We start from the raw sequence: 20,029 nt of genomic DNA on the forward strand, positions 1-20,029 counted from the left end.
ATTCTCAGACCTCTCAAGCAACCCAAAACTGTCTGCAATCTTTTGGTATGTATGCTTTGCCTTCTCTATTATTGCCGATTATACTGTTGAATCCAAAACCTTTTATGCAACATATATAAAGAAAATCATTTGCCATATGTTGTTGTCAAATGTTCTTTGGTTAGTTTATTAAGTAATCAAAATATAAAAATGAAAAAATAAAATAAAATAAAATATATCTGGTATTTAAAAAATGATGAAAAATGTTGAATGATGTATTTTCATAAAGAGTAAACTAATTTTTCCCAACCCAAGGTTTGCCTTAATGATACTTTGCCACCCAAAGTTTATATTTTGTTAACACTCGAAGCTGATTTTAGTTGATTCCGAAGACAAAAATTCTCTCTGTCACTACCATTTGAACATTCGGTCTCTTCTATACAAAACTCATTTTACTCTGGCACCTAATTTCTCGCCGATTGTTGACTACCGCAAATCTAAGATTTCTTGTTCTTAGCTGATTTCTAGCTGATTCCGATAGTGAATATTCAATCGGTCACCACCATTCTATCCATTGTCCTCCACTTTATAAAACCCCTCTTACTCTGGCTCCTAGTAACTCACTGAACGTCAGCTGAGAAAGTGAAGTATATTTTGGGTATTAACAGAATATAAACTTTGGGTGGGAAAGTGGTATTTTGAAACTTTTTGAGTGGAAAAATGTCGGCAAACCTTGGGTGGGAAAAAGTTGTTTACTCTTTTCATAAAATGAAATAAAGGGGTGTTAATGTTAAAACACAAAATAGAAGGGTTTTCCAAATTCAGGGGAGCATGAGCACCCACTCACCCCTTAGTGGCTCCGTCCCTTTATACTTGCAGATTTAATATATTAGTGATGAATTTTAATTTCTTTCCTGCAGAGTGGAATTATCTTAGGACCCTCTGTCCTAGGCCGCACCAAGAAACCCTGGGATAATTTTTTTCCAACAGAGGAGATGATTATGATTAATGCAACCTCTTTAATCGGCATAATATACATATTCTTTATAATTGGAGTAAAAATTGACACAGTCATGACCATAAATATGGCTAAGAGTGTTTGGAAAATTAGTTTGACAATCCTGATGATTCCTTTCATAATCACTATGATCCTCACGAGTTTACTTATAGGCTACATGCCTGGAGTTACACCAGGACCCTTCATATACTTTTTCAGCATTATCTTAACGAGTTCTTATTTTTCGTCTACTGCATGCACATGCCATTGTTGATCTCAATCTTGTTAATTCTGAGTTATGCAGACTTGCCCTTGCTTGCGCAATATTCCATGAATTAGTTGGGTGGTGTAATATGGCACTGGGAATATTTCTTTCAGGGGATGATAAATATATGATAATTAAAGCGGAGGTTTTACTGATTGCAGTGTTATTATTTGTATTCTTCATTGCACGGCCAGCGGTTATGATGATTATAAGGAGCACACCGGAGGGGAAACCGGTGAATAAAGAATATATCATTGGATTATTAATTCTTACCTTGGTGGTTTCTGTGATGAGTGATTTATTAGGTTCATCTTATATAACCGGAGCTCTAATGATGGGTTCAATTATACCAGCTGGGCCACCATTAGGTTCAGCACTAGTAGAAAAAAGTGAGTTTATAATCTCAGATATTTTCTTGCCATTCTTCCACATTCGCATGGGTCAGAACGTCAATATATCCACAATAACCAATTGGCAGCAATTTTTTGTACTTGAGTCTATCTTGGTCACCGCGTATTTATCGAAGATCCTTGCTAGTATGTTGGCATTCATCGTCTTCAAGAAAAGCCTTAGAGATTCTCTCTTATTCGGCTTTATTTTAAACTTCAAAGGCATGCCTGATTATGTCCTTATTGGAGGTTGGAGAATGCGCCTGGTTAGTTAATACTTCAATCGCTTATTCTTTTTTGTTTTTATTCTCTACATAGTTTGCCCCTTTTTTTTTTGGTCTAATATATATATATATACAAGTATTTCTTGTTGTGCAGTTGGTAGACGACGAAGTTTTAACTACATTGATGTTGTCTCATATGATAGTGACAGCAATTTCAGCACCTATAATACATATCTTTTATAAGCCTGAAAGAAGACTCATGTCGACTGGCTCATCAATTGAGCAACGCATGATGAAGCCACTCCAAGGGATGCCACTAGAAGTGGAATTACGAATCCTTTTCTGCATTAACAATGAAGATAATGTCAACAGCCTCATCACTCTGTTTAAAGCATGGACTCCTACTGAAATAAGTCCAATTTGTGCCTATGCAGTCCACCTTATGGAGCTTATTGGTCGAGCTGTACCACTTTTAGTCCCTTATAATAACCATAGGTTTAAATTGAATTCAAATTCCAATGATCGGATTATGCGTTCTTTGACAAAATTCACAAAACAAATCGCGTTTTTCTGTCACGAGTCAGCCATTCACAATGATTGCTCCATAGCAAACCATGCACGAAAGCATTTGCAATCTAGTACGAGATAAATATATCCCTCTTCTTATCATTCCCTTTCATAAAAGCCAACAAGATGATACAAAAACAGCCATCTTCCGCAATTTAAACATTAAAATACAAGCCTATGCACCATGCACAGTTGGGATTTTCGTAGATAGAGGCTTGCCTCATCATTTGAGCTCTCGCCGCTTCTCTTACAATGTTGTGGTTTTCTTCTTAGGAGGGCCTGATGATAGAGAAGCAATGGCATTTGTTTCACGAATGAGTAGTCAACCTGGTTTCGTCATTACTGTGTTTCTGATTGACTTCAAAGGAGATTATCTTGTTGGAAATGAATTGGAGACGGATCTTGATAATACTGCGGTTAAAGAATTTCGAACAAGGACTATTAATAATTCAAGTGTGGGGTTTCATGAGATTGAGGCATATGATTCAGTTCAAGTCATGAAAGCAATAATCTCTATAGAAGACAAATATGACCTTGTTACAGTAGGAAAGAGGCGAGTTGCCAATTCTATATTGGAAAAAGAAATGGTGCCATGGGTTGAGCAAAAAGAGCTTGGTATTCTTGGTGATCTGATAGCATCTTCAGACTTTTATCGAGGAATGACATCAATTTTGGTGATACAGTCTGCTGTAACTGTTCGTGGAAGCCTTAAATCAACTGTAATAACCTCTTCAGAAATATCAAGTGGTTTCTCTACTTCTACTGGAGATGATAGTTATCATGGTAGAACTTTTGGCCGTGCATCTGAAAGAGTACTTGAGATAATTTGTACAAAAATATGAAATCCTTTTTATTCAAAATTTGTCTCTTTTATACTTCCTTTTCGGGATAGTTCTTAGAGAATTTTTGTAGAAATAAATTTAGAATTAATTTTCTTTTAGGAAACTTATATTTAAATTATTAGGAGATCCATTTATCTTATAATATTGTAGGTTTTAATTTGTCCATATTATGTAATCGTCACTATATATATATATATGATTTTATTAAAACTATATTTAGTGTTGACCTATAAAAAACACAATACCTTGAAAATAAAATGTCGCATTTGATTTCCTTCATATCTTCCTCCTTTGTGTGACGCCTCTCAAGCATTTTATCAAATACTTAGTGTGCGTCACCCCGATATTTTAGAACCTTCCGAAGTACTCTTGTGTGATGCCTCTCAAGCATTTTATCAAACACTTAGTAAGCGTCATCCCAACATTCTAGAACTTTCTAGAATACTCTTGTATATGCTAGATTCTTGTAATTAATCCGGTAATTGGTAAATGATAGTTGATAGGTGGTAGTTTGGAGTTAACTAATCTCCACCATTATAGAAATATTTTTAGAAATATATATATTTTTTTAAGGAAACTTATATTTAAATTATTAGGAGATCCATTTATCTTATAGTATTGTAGGTTTTAATTTGTCAATATTATTTGATTTCTTTCGTATCTTCCTCCCATGGCATTAAAAGTATATTATTTTTCTAAGGGTGCAAACCTTGGAATTGAAGTAAGAATTTTCTCTTGATCAGTTAATAAAATTAATAATCATTAATTTTGGTACTCAACTCATCAACCGTTCGAGTTATTTGAACTCAAGTTCGACCTGAGCTGCTCGCAGGCAGCTCGGCTCGGTTACACCCCTACATGGAGAGCCTAAACACGGCCAATATAATGAGTAACTAACAAAAATCAAGAAACTACAATGAATCAAATCATAATGCGTCATGAAGATTAAAGAATTCTTAATCAAAACAATAACAAAATCAAGAAAACACCAAAATGAGGCAATTTGAAAGGCCGGACCAAAATATATAAATCAAATGAGCTATCGAAATGGATAATGTATACATACTCGTACATATTCCAGCTTCTCCTCATCCATGACCATTCCATTTATGGCTTTAACTCTTTGCAAAAAGATTATCAATAAATCCTGAGAATGACTTTTGCTTGTAGCGTAATCTTCTCGAATTGATCTCAGATTTCACTTCAGCTAAATATTTCCCACTGCAAGTTGGTTCTCTTACGATGGTGGGTTCTCTTCAATCGGCGTTGGATTCTACTGCGGGTCTTGCGGTGGGTTCTCTTCATCCATCTTCGAAGGAAAGTAAAGGAAGAGAAAAAAAATGTATAAATTTCAAGAAGCAAGATTTGCTCTCCTCTGAAACACTATGCTCCCAGTAGCTAACGGTTTATGGGCGGGAATTGAGTGGGGAAACGTTGTCGTTTCATCTTCTTATGATAAATATCCATTACATCCTTCAGTTGTCCTATTAATATCAGTTAAGTCCATCGAGATCCAGAATCCTAAAAAGTGGGCTTTCTAGAGATTTACAGAACCATAAAGGGTTTACTGATCATTTCAAACAACGATGTCGTTTCATATATATATATTTTTTAATAAACTTATACAGTATTTAAATTATTAGAAGACCACTTTATATTTTATATATATATATATATATATACATATATACTAAGATTATCTAAAACAGAGGAGAAGAGGCATTAGTGGGCAGAAGGGCAGTAAGAATGAGTTAGGCATTAATTTGTTACTTTTTTATCAATATAATTCATCTCAATATAATACTTATAATTTTAGTTTCTGTGCTTGCATGATTGTGAGTGTTTGGTTCATTTGAATTGTTGATTATATTGAAGTTCCTATTAAATCGGTATCAGAATTGAGTTAGGGAATGGTTAAAACAAAAGTGGAGAATAGAATTGATGGTTTGGAAAAGGAGATGGGATCTGTGAAGGAGGATTTGGGAAGCGTTAAGGAGTATCTACTGGAATTCCGAGAGTGGATGAGGTTAAGGGACAAGAAGGAGGAAAGCCAGAGCTGTGAAAAGGGCAAGGTTGCTATGACGGAAAATTCAAATAGTGAAGAAAGTGGAGTTCATGACCGATCAAATGGAGGAGAAATTGGTAGAGAAGACAAGAGAATTAAGAAGCTAGAATTACTTGTTTTCAATGGGGATGATCCATATCGGTGGACCTTTAGGGCTAATCAGTATTTCGTTATCAATCAATATGAAGAGGAAGAAAAAGTGGAGGCTACCGCCGTGTGTATAGAGGGCCGGGTATTAAATTGATAATATCTTGGGGAACCTTTAAGTCGGCCTTGATCAACAGATTCCGGCCATCTTTCAAAAGATCAGCTTATGAGGCTTTGGTCACCTTGAAGCAAACTAGCACTGTAACTGAATTCCTGGAACACTTTGAAGCACATGCAGCTCCTCTGCAAGAGGTAGGAGAAGACTTACTAATGGATATCTTCTCTAATGGGCTTAAGGAGGAAATCAAAGCAAATTTACTTTTATCTAAGCCCATAGAATCGAAGAGAAGAATTGGGTTATAGAAAAATATCGGACCAAAATCAATAGGGCCCAGGGTAGGCGAATGGATAACTACTCCTAGGTTACCCCAGGCCCAAAGACGTTGCGCCCAAGTTGGTGGTCCAACCTAACTCACAACCCTATATATATATATATATATATATACTACTTAGCTAATTTCATGGTGTACTGATTAGTTAGTGAAGAGTGAAGTCTTCTGTGGGATGGGTATATGTGTGACCATCCAATCACGTCCAATCACATTGTATTGTGATTGGACGGATGTACATATGTCTATCCCACAGAAGAACTTTTGCAGTTATTGTCTTTCAAGTAAAGAAAGTATACGACCATTCAATAAAACTCCACCGTCTATGCATTTATCTTTATTAACCACTCTTAGCAGTGGTTAAGTGGAGAAAAGAGAAAATAAATGTGTGTGTGTGTGTGTATAACGTCTTATTTGATTTCTTTTGTATTTTCCTCCCTTGGCATTAAAAGTAGATTATATTTCCAGGGGTGCAAACCTTGGAATTGAAGTCTTAAATTTCTCTTGATTAGTTAATGAAATTAATAATCATTAATTTTGGTACTCGACTTATCAGTCGTTCGAGTTATTCGAGCTTGAGCTTGACCTGAGCCAAGCCTGAGCTGCTTGTAGGCTGGTCAGGTGCAGCTGGACTCGATTACACCCCGACACGGAGAGCTATAACACAACCAATATAATGAGTAACTAACAAAAATCAAGAAACTACAATGAGTCAAATCATAATGGATCATCCAGATTAAAGAAATCTAAATCAAAACAATAACAAAATCAAGAAAACGCCGAAATGAGGCAATTTGAAGGGCTGAATCAAAATATATTGTTGATGTGCGTTTTTGCACCAACGAAACGCACGTGTGAAATGCTATGTGGACCCAGAAGACACACGTGAATGTTATGGATTAAGAGATAGTACATGCAATGGGGACAGTTTTTAAAGTGGTTCGGATGCTAAGGTAGCAAGTCCTACGTCCACTGATGCTTATATGGATGATAAAGGTCAGGTCGCTTTTAGCTGACTGACTTTACAATAATGTTACAAGGTATCAAATGCTGAGAATTCTAGGAAAGAGAGAGTACTTAATCAAGCGTAAAATGTGCTAATCCCTTTTAATGAGAGAGGAGCTCCCATTTTATAGTGGGATGCCTTGAGGTAATGATCACTAAATCTGTAAGTTAGTGGGATTATCTGTGCAAATCCTTCGTTATGTCACATTGCCCACCTTCCAGAGTGATTTGCGAGATTTAGAGTAGGGATTGGACACGTGCAAGCACCACAGCTCTTGACTAGCCTGACGCGCACCCACTATCCTGACGGACGCAGGCGGTGGTTGTTCCAATGATCTGACTTTTGTGGGCTAAATAGACCTGACGTTAGCCCTTGTATTTTTTGGACGTAACATATATAAATCAAATAAGCTATCAAAAGGGATAATGTATACATACCCGTATATATTCCAGCTTCTCCCCATCCATGACCATTCCATTTATGGCTTCAAACTCTTTGCAAAAAGATTGTTAATAAACTATTAAGTATAATTAACTGGAATTTTCATTACAAAGGGTTTCACATGTCCCTCTAGCAAGACGTATTTTTATTTTTACCAAAAATTTTCTCACATATCAATCGTCGAGGTTCAAAAAAAATAATAATAATAAGGTTTTAATGAAATTTTTAAGTACTAGTGATGTTCAAATATTTGCTAAGGGTCATCTACCGGATATTAATTACCCTTAATTTAGAACAATTTAAAAAATTAAAACCAAATACATCTTTAAAAAAAGTTAGAAAATATGTAATGCAGATAAAGTTCTTACAATTTTAGCAAGAGTTTTTATTGGTAGAAAGATGATAAATCTTCCTTAAAAATTTGAGCTTCTTGCCCCTCTTGTGGAGCTTATTTTTTATTTTATAAATTTAACTAGATCTATTAATGTATATTAAAACCCTTTTTTGGTGAATTAGAACTAGAAAACTCTTTTACATTCTCCTAATCAAACAAGCAACAATTTTTTTTCATAAAAACTAGATTTTCGAAAGTTCTATTCAAAATAAGCCAAATTAAATGAGCCCTATGATTTCATCCTAGATTGGACTATTAATGGGCCATAAATTTCATCATTAATTCCCGTCTGTTAATTGTAAAATTTTGATATATATATACGATTTATATTGGTATTGAACATAACATAACTACTGTCTTGATGACAAGTAATCGTTGGTTAAAACTATATATTAATTTTCTTTAAATCCAATTATTTATAAGAAGTTGTACGTTTGTGATTTAGCGTTGACATAGAACAAAAGTTATACCTGGAGAATAGGACTTATTATTTACCCAGTGTTTGCAGCATATCCGACTCTAATTTCCCGCAAATAATTTGAGCCTCCTCTTTTCTAGAGCTCCATTGTTTATGACTGAAAAAAATCAACGATATGTTTCAATTCATTCTTTAACAATTTCTCTAAATCATTTTGTGCCAAAAGTGAATAAAAAACAACAAAAAGATTTCCCGTGAAATAGTTCTGAGATTTGTTATATGTTTCAATTCATCCCTGGAATTATGCGCAGGTTGTATTCATTTCGTTAGACAACCCAAAACATTGACATTTGCCGAACAAGATGAGTAGTACTAAAGAGAGAAACAGAATTTGTATGCCATATACTCCAAAGAGTTACTCTGGAGGCATTTTTTCTGGAAATGATCCTTTGAAATCAGTTTTCCCTGCCATTTTGCTTCAAGGCATTATATTTTTTTTCACCTCCCGAATTATGTACTTTGCTCTCAGGCCTCTGAAACAACCGAAAGTAATTTCCGATTTGTTGGTATGTCATGCTTTTATTTCATTCTTATATTGAAAGAATTAATTAGCAATTGTTCCTAATTATGTATCAATTAATTAATGTTGATGTTTTGTGAAGGGTGGAATTATTTTAGGACCCTCTTTCCTTGGAGGTTACAAGGCATTCAATGACAAAATATTTTCACCAAAATCGCTATTGTGGGATAAGACAATAGCGAGAGTGGGGATAGTTTACTTCATCTTCATATTTTCTGTGAAATTGGACAAGTCTCTTATGCTACACACGTTAAAAAGGAGATGGGGTCTTGGTCTCACAGGCTTCATTTTTCCTTTCATCACCAGCTTTTGCGTTAGTCGTTTGGTACACAACCAGATTAAAAATGGAATTTCTGGAGACTGGGCACTTATGACAATACTTTCTCATTTATCGTTAAGTTATTTCTCCGTTGTTGCTCACGCCTTGGATGATCTCAACCTCGTAAATTCTGAGTTAGGTCATCTAGCTCTATCTTGTGCACTAAGCAAAGACATAGTTGCATATGGTGTAATGATACTTTTTTCAATTCTCCAACAAGGTTTCACACTGGAGCTACTTTATAGCAAGCTTTCCACAATTGCAATGTTATTATTCTCAGTCTTTATTCTACGTCCACAAATGATGTGGATTATCAAGAAAACGCCAGAGGGAAAACCGATAGAACAAATTTACGTCGTCGCAATACTACTTGGAGCTTTAGTCATGGGAGCATTGAGCGACTGTAATGAAGGAAACCTTGTCCAGGGGGCTGTATTGATGGGTTTAATTATACCGGCTGGACCTCCTTTGGGTTCAACAGTAGTAGAGAAATGTGAATTCGTTAACTCAAACATTTTACTCCCTTATTTGCATATAAGGATCGGTCTTTACACCAACATTTACTCATTAAAAAATTGGGTAGAAATCATCTCTTTTGAGCTGATCCTTTTGGCAGCATATTTTGGGAAAATGGTTGGAACTTATTTCGGCTTGCTATACCTCAAACCAGGTCTCCGAAATGCTATAATAGTCGGCTTAATGTTAAATGTCAAGGGTATACTTGACTTTATTTCACCCATAAGTTGGACAGTAAATAAGGTTAATTATACTTATATATATACTTTCTTTAATTTCTCTTTCTTCTGTTATTTGGTTTTATATTATGTTCTAATTCTAGTAAATTTCATATGGTGCAGATAGTGGATGAACAATATTATACACAAATAATGATTTCAAGAATACTACTAACCGCAATTATACAGCCTCTAATAGCTATTTTGTACAAGCCTCGTAAAACAGCAGGTAAGCCTTGTGACCCAAAAGAAATTCGCAGGAGAACACTCCAAACAACGGCACTAGATAGTGAATTACGAATCCTTTGTGGTGTTCACTTTGAAGATAATGTCCACAGCATCATCACTTTTCTTAAAGCTACCAACACAAATACTACAGGTCCAATATGTGCCTATATAGTCCACCTTGTTGAGCTTGTTGGTCGACAAATACCCATGTTAATACCTTACGATCTCCGTAAAAGGAGATCAACAACAAATGCTACTGATCGTATAATAGCTGCTGTTTCAAAATACTCCAAAACCTCTATTGCTCCTGTCACCATTCAGCCCTACAGGATCATCGCATCCTACGATAACATGCACGAAAGTGTTATCAATCTAGCTGAACATTACTTTGTCCCTTTGATATTAATTCCCTTTAATAGTAGCCTAGAAACTTGCCAGAGATCAACCGGTTTGCGCAATTTTAACCTTCATTTGCAAACTTATTCGCCATGCTCGGTTGGGATTTTATTAGATAGGGGCTTGCCGCGTAGTTTGAACTCAACCCATTTCTCATATAATGTTGCAGTGTTCTTCTTAGGTGGACATGATGATCGAGAGGTAATGGCATTGGTTAAACGCATGAGTACCAATCCAGATGTTAGCATTACTGTGTTAAGGATACTCCTGGTAGAAGTTTACGGTCAAGCGGACAATGATAGCGAGAAGAGTCTTGATGAAATGGTAATAAAGGATTTTATGGCAACAAATATTGGTAATGCAAGTGTGGTGTGTCATGAGACAGTGGCAAATAACACTAAAGATTTGGTTGATGTAATTCGTTCCGCAGACAACAATTATGATCTTGTTATTACAGGAACAAGACGAGGGCCGAAATCGATATTGGAGAAAGAACTGTTGCCATGGACGGAATACAAGGAACTGGGTGTGATTGGTGATATGATTGCATCTTCAGAATTTTGTTGGGGGATGGTGTCTGTGTTGGCTATGCATAGTTTTGGGGATGCTGAACGTAGTGGCTTTTTTGCTCCTTTTTTGAGCTATACAGAAGTGACAAGTGATAGTTCTTCTAATTTCTCATCATCAAACTTAGAGAACACTTAGTACATCTCATAGATAGTGCCACACCAGATGTAAAAAGTCATGAGAAAACAAGTTTTAAATAGAAGTATATATAAAATTCTTGTTCCGTGTCTTGAAGTCGTATACTGATCTATGCTTGTTTTCTCTACATTGTTACAGTGCAACTTTTAAAATCAAATTTTCTTAGAGAAGTAAACCATATATTCCCTTTAACGAAATCCAAAGTTGATACGATCGCATTTATTCCAGATTCTCACTCTCAAACTAACACCGTTAGTTACTGTTAGAAATAGTCGAAAACGGTGAGTGGGATCGACAAATGAAGATATGAGTTTTGTAAAAGAGGTTGTAGAGAGTCTAACGGTGGTTTTGGAAGTGATTTTAGACTTTGGAATAGGTCAAAAAAGCCAAAAAGCTGCTTGCTTGGACAATGGTAACGTGAGTCACCTTCTGCTAACATGAGCTCATCTTCAGCCAAAGAAACACGGTACAGTAAAAAGTTAGGAATCTGTTAAATAAAGAAAACGACATTACTTTAAATGTGTAAATTTGAAATAAATACAACCAAAAGTATTGGGATTTCATTAATCCTTAAGTGGGAATATGTCGTTTGCTTTGTCTATATGTAAATTTGTTCAGGCTGGTTTTTTGGTTTGATTTAAGGCCTGCCTTTTTCGTGTTGCTGGACTGCTGTCTTAGGCTTCCGTGTGGTTTGCCCACAGGATGTTTGAACTTTTTTTGCTGTTTTTTTGCTTTTGCTGTGTTTGTTTGGTTCCTGAGAATGTCCAGGATGTTTAAACTGTCGTAGAGATTCCCTTGTCGGGGGTCTCATTCTGTCATTCTTTATACTATTTCCATCTACCCAAAAATCATGTGGTTTACTCTTTCCTAGAGTAATACTACACTTCCAAAGACTTTGTACATAAAAAGTGACATATCAAAATATGATTGCATGAATTAATATAAAAATCAACTTAATAAATGTATAGTAAATGATAATGAATGATTTTTATATTAATTTATCCAATCATATATATTTGATATGTCGCTTTGTATGAAAGATTTTTTGTGATAATATCTAAAATTTAATTATTATCTGGCAAATTTTTTTAAGTATATATAAGATTACAATTACCAGCCCATATTGGATAAATTGGGAGTTGGCATTGACCAAACACAAATTATGTCTTTCTTCAGAGCTTTATTGAAGGAAAATTGAACCGTTTATGCCACCATGTTACAACTCATTCTTTGACAATATTTCCGAAACGTTCTCAGGCAAAAAATGTAAAATCTAAACAGATAACAACAAGAAGTTTCAAAGAAACAGTTGAATACTTGAATTAACGAATAGAAATACCAAATTTTAACCTATATTTCTTTTGATATAATATATTTATGCTGTCACAGATTTTCTTCTCTTGTTTAAAATACCCTGATCATTAATATTTTGTCTTTCAATCTAAACCTCGATTTTTTGCAATTGAGTGATCTTCTCCAATTCCTTTTCTGAGGGTAATTGGAGGAGATCATTTCTGGGACACCTGAGTTGACAAAATTGAATGCAGCATTTGCCAAACAAGATGGTTGATGGAAACAGGGTTTGTGCATCATATAGTGAGAAAGGTTACTCCGGCGGAATTTTCACTGGAAATGACCCTTTGAATAATGTCTACTCGACTATGATGTTTCAAAGCATTTTGATGTTTTTCACCTCCCAAATGATCCACTTTGTTCTTAAGCCTTTGAAACAGCCAAAAATCCTCTCTAATGTCTTGGTATGTGCTTTATCATATTCTATTAATTGTATATTATCAGAGTTCTTTATTGAAATTTCTGTATTGGTGATGGTGTTTGGTTGATTTTCAGAGTGCATTTATCTTAGGACCCTCTTTCATGAGTCAAAACAAGGCATTCAAGGACAGATTTTTTCAACCAAAAGAGATGTTGGCGATTGTTTCAATATCGAGAATCGGGATTCTTTATTTCATCTTCATAAGTACAGTGAAAATGGACAAGGATATGTTGTTAAGAACGACAAAGAAGGCCTGGAATATTGGCTTGACAGGCTTCCTAATTCCTTTTACAGTCACCACTGTCACCACTTATTTGCTACGCGGTTACATTCTTGAAGCATCTGGGTTGACCTTCATTTTTACCTTTAGTTCCAATATGTCGCTAAGTTATTTCTCTGTCGTTGCTCATGCCTTGAATGAACTCAACCTCATAAATTCTGAGCTAGGCCAGCTAGCTTTGTCTTGTGCAATAATCAAAGATGCAATTGGATGGATTCTCTTGGCGTCTTCATCACTAATTATCCATCAAGGAGACAGTTTGAATGGGATAATCGCGAGCAAGCTTAGCATGTTGGGATTGGTATTATTTGCCTTCTTCGTTCTTAGGCCAGCAATTCAATGGATTATCAGAACAACGCCAGAAGGGAGACCAGTAAAACAAATTTACACTACTGCAATACTTCTTGGACCCTTAGTTATGGGAATGGCTAGTGAAGCGTTTGATAAGACTTTTCTGCCGGGGGCTCTATTGATGGGCTTAATTGTACCAGCTGGACCTCCTTTAGGTTCATCAATAGTAGAGAAATGTGAGTTGGTGAATACAAACTTTTTTATCCCTTTCTTGTTTGTTCGGATCGCTAGCTACACCAATATATACGCCATCACGGATTGGAAGAAATTTGTCTTACTTAATTTGGTCATCATCTCATCATATTTAGGCAAAACGGTTGCAACTGTTGTGGGCATGCTATTCTCCAGATCAAGTTTCCGAACTGCTGTCTTACTCAGCTTCATCTTAAACCTTAAAGGAGTAATCGACTACATAGCAGTTTTGCGTTGGAGAACAGTCGGGGTAATTAATCATCTTATTCTTATACCTATATTCAAACTCTTACATACAATCTGACCTGATAACATCATTAATTAATCTTTAATTTTATACGGTGCAGATCATAGATGATGAGTTTTTAACTACATTTGTGTTATCGCACGTAGTGATGACTGTGATTATAACGCCATTAATAAGTATCTTCTACAAGCCTCATATAAGACCGGAATCAACTCACTGGCGTGATTTCCACATGAAGAATCTTCAAACAACATCACTTGAATCTGAATTACGAATCCTTTGCTGCCTTCACTTTGAAGACAATGTTCACAGCGTCATCACTCTGCTTAAAGTAACCAACACAAGTGGGGAAAATCCGATATGCGCCTATGTAGTTCACCTCGTTGAGCTTGTGGGTCGATCGGTACCGCTTTTACTCCATTACAACACCAGGAAAAAGAGAATAATATCAAATTCCACAGATCGTATCATGCGTGCTGTCATGAAATACTCCAAAACCTCTTATATTCCTGTTAACGTTGTACCTTATACAATAATTGCGCCGTACAACACCATGCACGAAAACATTTGTAATCTAGCTAAACATAGCTACATCCCGCTCATTGTTCTTCCCTTCCGTAAATCTCGAGAAACAAACGCAAAATCGACCAGCTTGCGCAATTTTACCCTCAATGTGCAAGAATACGCACCCTGCACGGTCGGCATTTTATTCGACAGGGGCTTGCCGCGAAGTTTGAGCTCAACCCAGCTCAGATATAACGTTGCAGTGCTCTTCATGGGCGGACCTGACGACCGAGAGGCAATGTCATTGGCTGCACGCATGTCTCGCAACCCGGATGTGAGCATTACAGTGTTCAGAATTTTAATGGCGGAAGAAAATGAAATGGAGAGGAGTCTTGACGACAGTGTATTAAAGGAATTCATGGCAAGGAATATAGGAAATTCAGGTGTGGTGTGTTATGAGATAGTAGCTGAGAACACAATGCAATTAGTTGATGCAGTTCGTGAGGCGAACAATTATGACCTTGTGATTGTGGGGAAGAGACGAGGGCCGAAATCAAGATTGGAGAAGGAAATGAAGCCATGGATGGAGTACGAGGAGCTTGGAGTCATTGGTGATATGATTGCATCCGGGGATTTTCGCATGATGTCTGTTTTGGTGATACAAAGTTTCGTGGATTTTGAGGCGAGCAGCCTTCATTGTAATATAGATATGACTAGTGAATCCTCTTACTTCTCATCGACGTAGAAATGTTTTCATAGGTAGTTCATTAGATGTAAAACTTTGAAGAAATATTTGATCAAGAAATGTTTTCCAAGTCTTGAATCTTTTGTGTTTTTGTTTTGCGATATACAATCCTGATTTTGTTTACTCTTAAAGATTTTTTGAAATATGAGTAGAATTTAGACATTACACTTAATCAAGGGATATAATTAATTAATCAGCTTAATTTGCACAAATAAACTCTAATATATCGTCGGACTAAACATAATTTCCGATGGGGATTAATGTTATTCCTAATAGGAACCAAATCTCTTATCAAGACTTTTATTTTAATTCCTATTACAATTATATTCATATTCTTAATTATATTCTTAAAAGAGAAATAATCTTACCCTAGAAACATATTAGAAAAATTCATATCCTAATATAATAGTATTTTGGATTGAAATTTAGCTCCAAAATCCACCTTAAGTCGTCGGTTGTTTCAACCTTGCCCTTCACTTCACTTAAAAGCTATATTAGCAGTGATAAGTTTAAGGTATTATTTTAAGGTCTTTGAGTATCATTTAATCATATATAGGCCCATGAAATCTGCTTAAGACCAAATATTTGGGCTAAATGTTGGACCTTATTAGCCCATTTTGCCATACTGGACTGGTATACCCATTTTAAGTAAGAGCGGTGCAATTATTGAGGCCCATGAGATTAGTAGTACTAGTAACTAGGGGTGTTCAAAAGAACCGGTTGGAACCGGAACCGGCAAATACCCTGGGTTTAGTTTCGGTTCCCACCCAGAACCAGTCGTCAATAGGTAGGTTCCGGTTTCAAATTTTTGGAAACATTACTGTGCGGTTCTGGTTTCGGTTCCTATAGTTAGGAACCAGAATCAGAATCAGAAACCAGGAACCGAGACTAATATAAAATAAAATTAAAGATTAGGAGGGTTAATAAAAATTTTTGTAGAAAAAATAATGTGAATACATTTATATTTATATTTCATAACATTTAAAGTAAGTTGGTTTGACTTTTGAGAATCTACCTTTACAAAGTAATGGAGTTTGTAATTTTGAATTTATAATTTGTAATTTTATTTTTATTAACAAGTGCCAGGTGGGGGGGTATTTGTAAGTTTTTAAGGGTTTTTTTGCCATTTTAAAAACTTTTGGGGGGTCATGAATTTTATAGGGTACCCAGAACCGGAACCAAAACCGTTGTTACAGGTTCTGGTTCTGGGTACCTAAGAACCGGAACAGTCAGTTTCGATTCTGGTTCCAAATTTCAAGGAACCGTGGGTTTTGGTTCCTTCTAAAAGTGTAGGGTACCAGGAACCGAACACCCCTACTAGTAACTTATGTTCTGACTTTTTTTCCTATAGGCCCATGAGGTTTGTAAAATAACAAATACACCCTATATGTTCTGACGGCACGATAACACTATTCAAAAACTGAAATTCTATTGTTCCCTATAGGAAAAAAGAGTACATCTGTAAATGAAAGAAACGCGGCGGGTCTTTATCTAAATAGGATGATGGTGCTCACTGTTGCAACCATGGCACCATCTCCTCTAGACCCACTTTACCTATCAAAAGAACATAAAAAAAAAAAAAAAAAAAAAAAGAAGCAAGAACTATGTCCCCAAATGCAGGGAAAACAACACTCAAACAAAATAAGACTACCCTTCTTGTAATTGGGCTTATGAATTTCAATATAATTATGATGTATTTGTAATTAACTATGTTGATCGTCTTCAACATAGAGGCAAATCTGGTGGTGGTGCTTCCAGTGCCTCCAATTCTCCTACTCCATCCTCTACCAAAAAGGCCATGGCCAGACCCCATGTAATGTGAACATCCAAGTGACAGTGCATTATCCACACTCCTGGAAAAAGAAAATTTTGGTTTAAGCATCATATTTTGAAATGGTTTTGGAAGAAGAAAGATGTGAAGTTGATTGTAAATTTATGTACCTGGATTGTCTGCAACAAATCTAATGACTGCCCATCCTCCTACAGGCACACCAATTGTGTTCCTGAGAGGTGGATCCACAAGGTTGAATTTAGAAGTATCAGTCCTGGGATTGAAGTTTCCGAAACCCTCAGCGATGATGTAGAAATCATATCCGTGGATGTGAATTGGGTGGTTTTCTGGTGTGAAGATGCTTGTGTCTTGTAACACAATCTGCACTTTTGAGCCAAACTTCAACTTGTACAATTTAGTTCCGGGAACAGGTTGCCAGAGCGATCGGCTAACGTTTCCGGTGTAATCGAATTTCAACGGAGGGTTTGCAGGAAAATCGGTGGTGAAAACTCCTGGAATGCTTTGGTGATGTGCTTGCAGGAGAGAGAAGTTTGCTGGTAGCATAAAAGATACATTGTTCATACTGGCAGTGAAACGAGTACCATTGGGTCCTTGGCATTGATTGGAGTTGAAATTTGGAGGACAGTTGTTGAGTCCAAGACCAACTGTGAAGAAGAGGCTGTCATCAATCTCAGTTGGGACTTGAACTTTCTGGGGACTTCTGAACTTGGTGGTGAATGCTGTGACAGTATTTGTATCATTAAAAGCTGGTAAGGGTGGCATAACTGGTTTGACAGAGACACCCTTTTTGGGACAAGGGGCAGATTTGTATTCAAGAATAGCTGTGGTTGTGGTGTTGTCAAATGGGGCATTTGGGGCGCTGGCGTAGGCTCGCGCAGCGATATAGTATCGAGATGGAGGCTGGTCACCTTGGATTAGAACATCGGTGGTTTGGCCAGGTCCCAGGACAATAACTGAAGTGGTGAAGGGTTTGAGATAAGAGGCATCAGCTCCAACAACTGTGAACTTGTGGTTGGCAATTGTGAAGAAAAGTGGCTGGTTTAAGGCCGAATTGATAACTCTCACGAGGTTGGTCTCACCAGCGTCAATTGGAACAATCACAGTATCTGCACAACAATCAGGACAACCCATGTCTTTATCAATAAGCTAGGAATTCAAGCTGTCTAATCAATATCGAGATAATGCAATCTTTTTCAAGAAGTTAGGTGAAACACAACAAGATGAGTCAAATTTTATAGGGAACATGACATGGCGTAACCAACAAGCAATCAAATCCTGAAGAAATTAAGCATGCTAATTAATTGACCTTGGCTGGAACAGTTGTAGAGATCTCCAGGTTGGCCATTAATGGTGTAAGCATCGGATACATTTGGAGCTGCTCCAGTTAAAGTAGCCTGTCTCACAACATCCATAGGATTGGCATCCCACCATTCCCCTGTTCATTAACAAGGCACATAATTATCAGTAATTGTTAAGAAAGTAACTGAATTCTTGAAGCGAACTAACAGATGAATGTTAAATCATTACCAAGAAGAACTGCGGTTTCACGTTTTGGCTTGGGGAATGGATAGGAAGAGCCTTCTTTAGGATGAATAATCAGAGCTCCATAAACAGTGGCTCTAAGCCAAGAGCTATGTGCATGCCACCACAATGTGCCTTCTTGATTCTGGATAGTGAACCTGTAAGTGTAAGTCATTCCAGGTCTAATCGGACACTGAGTCACAAACTCTGGACCATCTGCCCACCCAGTTCTGAGTTGTCGAATGCCATGCCTAAAGAATTAAGGAAGGGTTACTGATTTATGTGTACGAAGTTTATCTGCATGAAAAGAAGCTAGCAAAAGGTGCAAAGTAATTTATACCAGTGAATGGTGGCATTATATCTGGCTTTGTTGGTAACTTTGACAACAAGAGTATCACCATTATTCACCTCCAAGGTTGGTCCAGGGTACATGCCATTGACAGTAATGGTACTGTGAGTGTTGCACAGCCTCTTCACTGGTGTTGCTTGAATCTGTTTCAATATCAAAATGTACAAGTTTAGTATCCAACAGGACAATCAAAACAGATATAAGAAAAGAAAAGTTTGAGAGAAAATAATGAAACATACAACAAAATCATGGTAGTGAACTTTGGCATTAGCAGAGGAAGCAAGGAGAAGCAAAAGGCCAAATGAGAAGACGAAGAAGAAGAAAGAGCAATGAGAGTTGTTGAAGAACTCCATTTGTGTAATTCCAAATGAGGTAGAGAAGGCCTTTGCTTAATAGAAAATTAAGTGAGGAAGTGAGAAAAGAGAAGGGTCGTTTATATAGGTAGACTAGAGGAGGAGAGAGTTGTTTTAGGTTGGCGGGATTAGGTTTTGGTTCAGCAAGATGGTCAGACTCCAGGGCAAAACTTAGTTCAATTCTGAAGGAGTTGTTGCACCCACTGGCTTTCAAAAGTGAATTATTTCTTCAATGCTTCATTCACAAGTCTTTCTTACTGCTTAAATTTCAACAAAACATCATAATTATTCTTATATTTTAGCTACAAATTAAGTTTCATTCAGCCTTCCATATGCATATTTAATTTTAATTAGTAGCATAATATGCATAGTTTAGATGTACTAGCTTACATGCATAACAGTCCAAGACCAAGAGAAAGCCAAAAAGTCACCTTTTCATGAAAAAAAAAAAAAAAAAAAAAAAAACAGCTGCCCTTAACCCTACTCTATAATAATCCAACATATTCCCAACAAAACATCTTAATTAACTCTAATACCATTAATTCCTAACATATATGCATTCACCCGGTAAGTGTTAAGTCATTTATAGGTTGTACGTTTGAGTTTACAGTATTACGTTACAATAACTTTGACAAGACTCATAAGTCATATCAGGTTATTCAAGTGAGGTTAAGGGTCGTAATGATTTACAGTATAACATTATGATATATCGAACAACACCATGTTTTAATAATGTTTATAATTGTTATTCATTAATTACTCAATATTTTTTTTTTTTTGGGAGATTAAAGGATCTCAATTTGGCATAGGAGAAAAGGGTTGCTAAAGGATATGAT

General features: G+C 36.3%; 4 protein-coding genes across 4 annotated transcripts; 3 read left to right on the forward strand and 1 right to left on the reverse strand.

Moving 5' to 3' along the window:
• Positions 1–3,263, forward strand: LOC116111653 (cation/H(+) antiporter 24-like; the record flags this gene model as incomplete). Its single annotated transcript, XM_031397805.1, has 5 exons — positions 1–45; positions 900–1,005; positions 1,547–1,896; positions 2,009–2,349; positions 2,540–3,263. Coding segments are annotated over 5 exons (1,566 nt in total), but the record flags the coding sequence as incomplete, so codon positions are not given.
• A 1,910-nt stretch (positions 3,264–5,173) lies between these two features.
• On the forward strand, positions 5,174–11,085 carry LOC116111654 (cation/H(+) antiporter 15-like). Its single transcript, XM_031397806.1, has 3 exons — positions 5,174–5,560; positions 8,786–9,781; positions 9,880–11,085. Exons 1-3 carry the CDS (start codon positions 5,174–5,176, stop codon positions 11,083–11,085), a joined length of 2,589 nt encoding a protein of 862 aa, XP_031253666.1.
• A 1,562-nt stretch (positions 11,086–12,647) lies between these two features.
• LOC116111656 (cation/H(+) antiporter 15-like) lies at positions 12,648–15,178 on the forward strand. The gene is made up of 3 exons (XM_031397807.1): positions 12,648–12,842; positions 12,934–13,932; positions 14,030–15,178. The coding sequence occupies exons 1-3, from the start codon at positions 12,648–12,650 to the stop codon at positions 15,176–15,178; spliced, it is 2,343 nt and encodes a 780-aa protein (XP_031253667.1).
• Positions 15,179–16,588: 1,410 nt separating this feature from the next.
• On the reverse strand, positions 16,589–19,229 carry LOC116111667 (laccase-12-like). The gene is made up of 6 exons (XM_031397812.1): positions 19,080–19,229; positions 18,832–18,983; positions 18,498–18,742; positions 18,277–18,405; positions 17,120–18,076; positions 16,589–17,031 (listed from the first exon to the last, which is right to left on the reverse strand). The coding sequence occupies exons 1-6, from the start codon at positions 19,191–19,193 to the stop codon at positions 16,901–16,903; spliced, it is 1,728 nt and encodes a 575-aa protein (XP_031253672.1). The 5' UTR covers positions 19,194–19,229; the 3' UTR covers positions 16,589–16,900.
• Between the last annotated feature and the right edge of the window lie 800 nt (positions 19,230–20,029).

The sequence above is a fragment of the Pistacia vera genome, unplaced genomic scaffold (assembly GCF_008641045.1).
Source record: "Pistacia vera cultivar Batoury unplaced genomic scaffold, PisVer_v2 Contig648, whole genome shotgun sequence".
In the NCBI taxonomy this organism is placed as follows: domain Eukaryota; kingdom Viridiplantae; phylum Streptophyta; class Magnoliopsida; order Sapindales; family Anacardiaceae; genus Pistacia; species Pistacia vera.

Coding starts and splice junctions, on each gene's coding strand:
- LOC116111654 (XM_031397806.1), top strand. CDS start 5,174: ATGGTTAAAACAAAAGTGGAGAATAGAATTGATGGTTTGGAAAAGGAG. Junction 5,561..8,785: donor CCGTGTGTATAGAGGGCCGG/GTATTAAATTGA, acceptor TGTTTTGTGAAG/GGTGGAATTATTTTAGGACC. Junction 9,782..9,879: donor TAAGTTGGACAGTAAATAAG/GTTAATTATACT, acceptor CATATGGTGCAG/ATAGTGGATGAACAATATTA.
- LOC116111656 (XM_031397807.1), top strand. CDS start 12,648: ATGGTTGATGGAAACAGGGTTTGTGCATCATATAGTGAGAAAGGTTAC. Junction 12,843..12,933: donor AAATCCTCTCTAATGTCTTG/GTATGTGCTTTA, acceptor GTTGATTTTCAG/AGTGCATTTATCTTAGGACC. Junction 13,933..14,029: donor TGCGTTGGAGAACAGTCGGG/GTAATTAATCAT, acceptor TATACGGTGCAG/ATCATAGATGATGAGTTTTT.
- LOC116111667 (XM_031397812.1), bottom strand. CDS start 19,193: ATGGAGTTCTTCAACAACTCTCATTGCTCTTTCTTCTTCTTCGTCTTC. Junction 18,406..18,497: donor TGAAACCGCAGTTCTTCTTG/GTAATGATTTAA, acceptor GTTAATGAACAG/GGGAATGGTGGGATGCCAAT. Junction 17,032..17,119: donor ATTTGTTGCAGACAATCCAG/GTACATAAATTT, acceptor TTCTTTTTCCAG/GAGTGTGGATAATGCACTGT.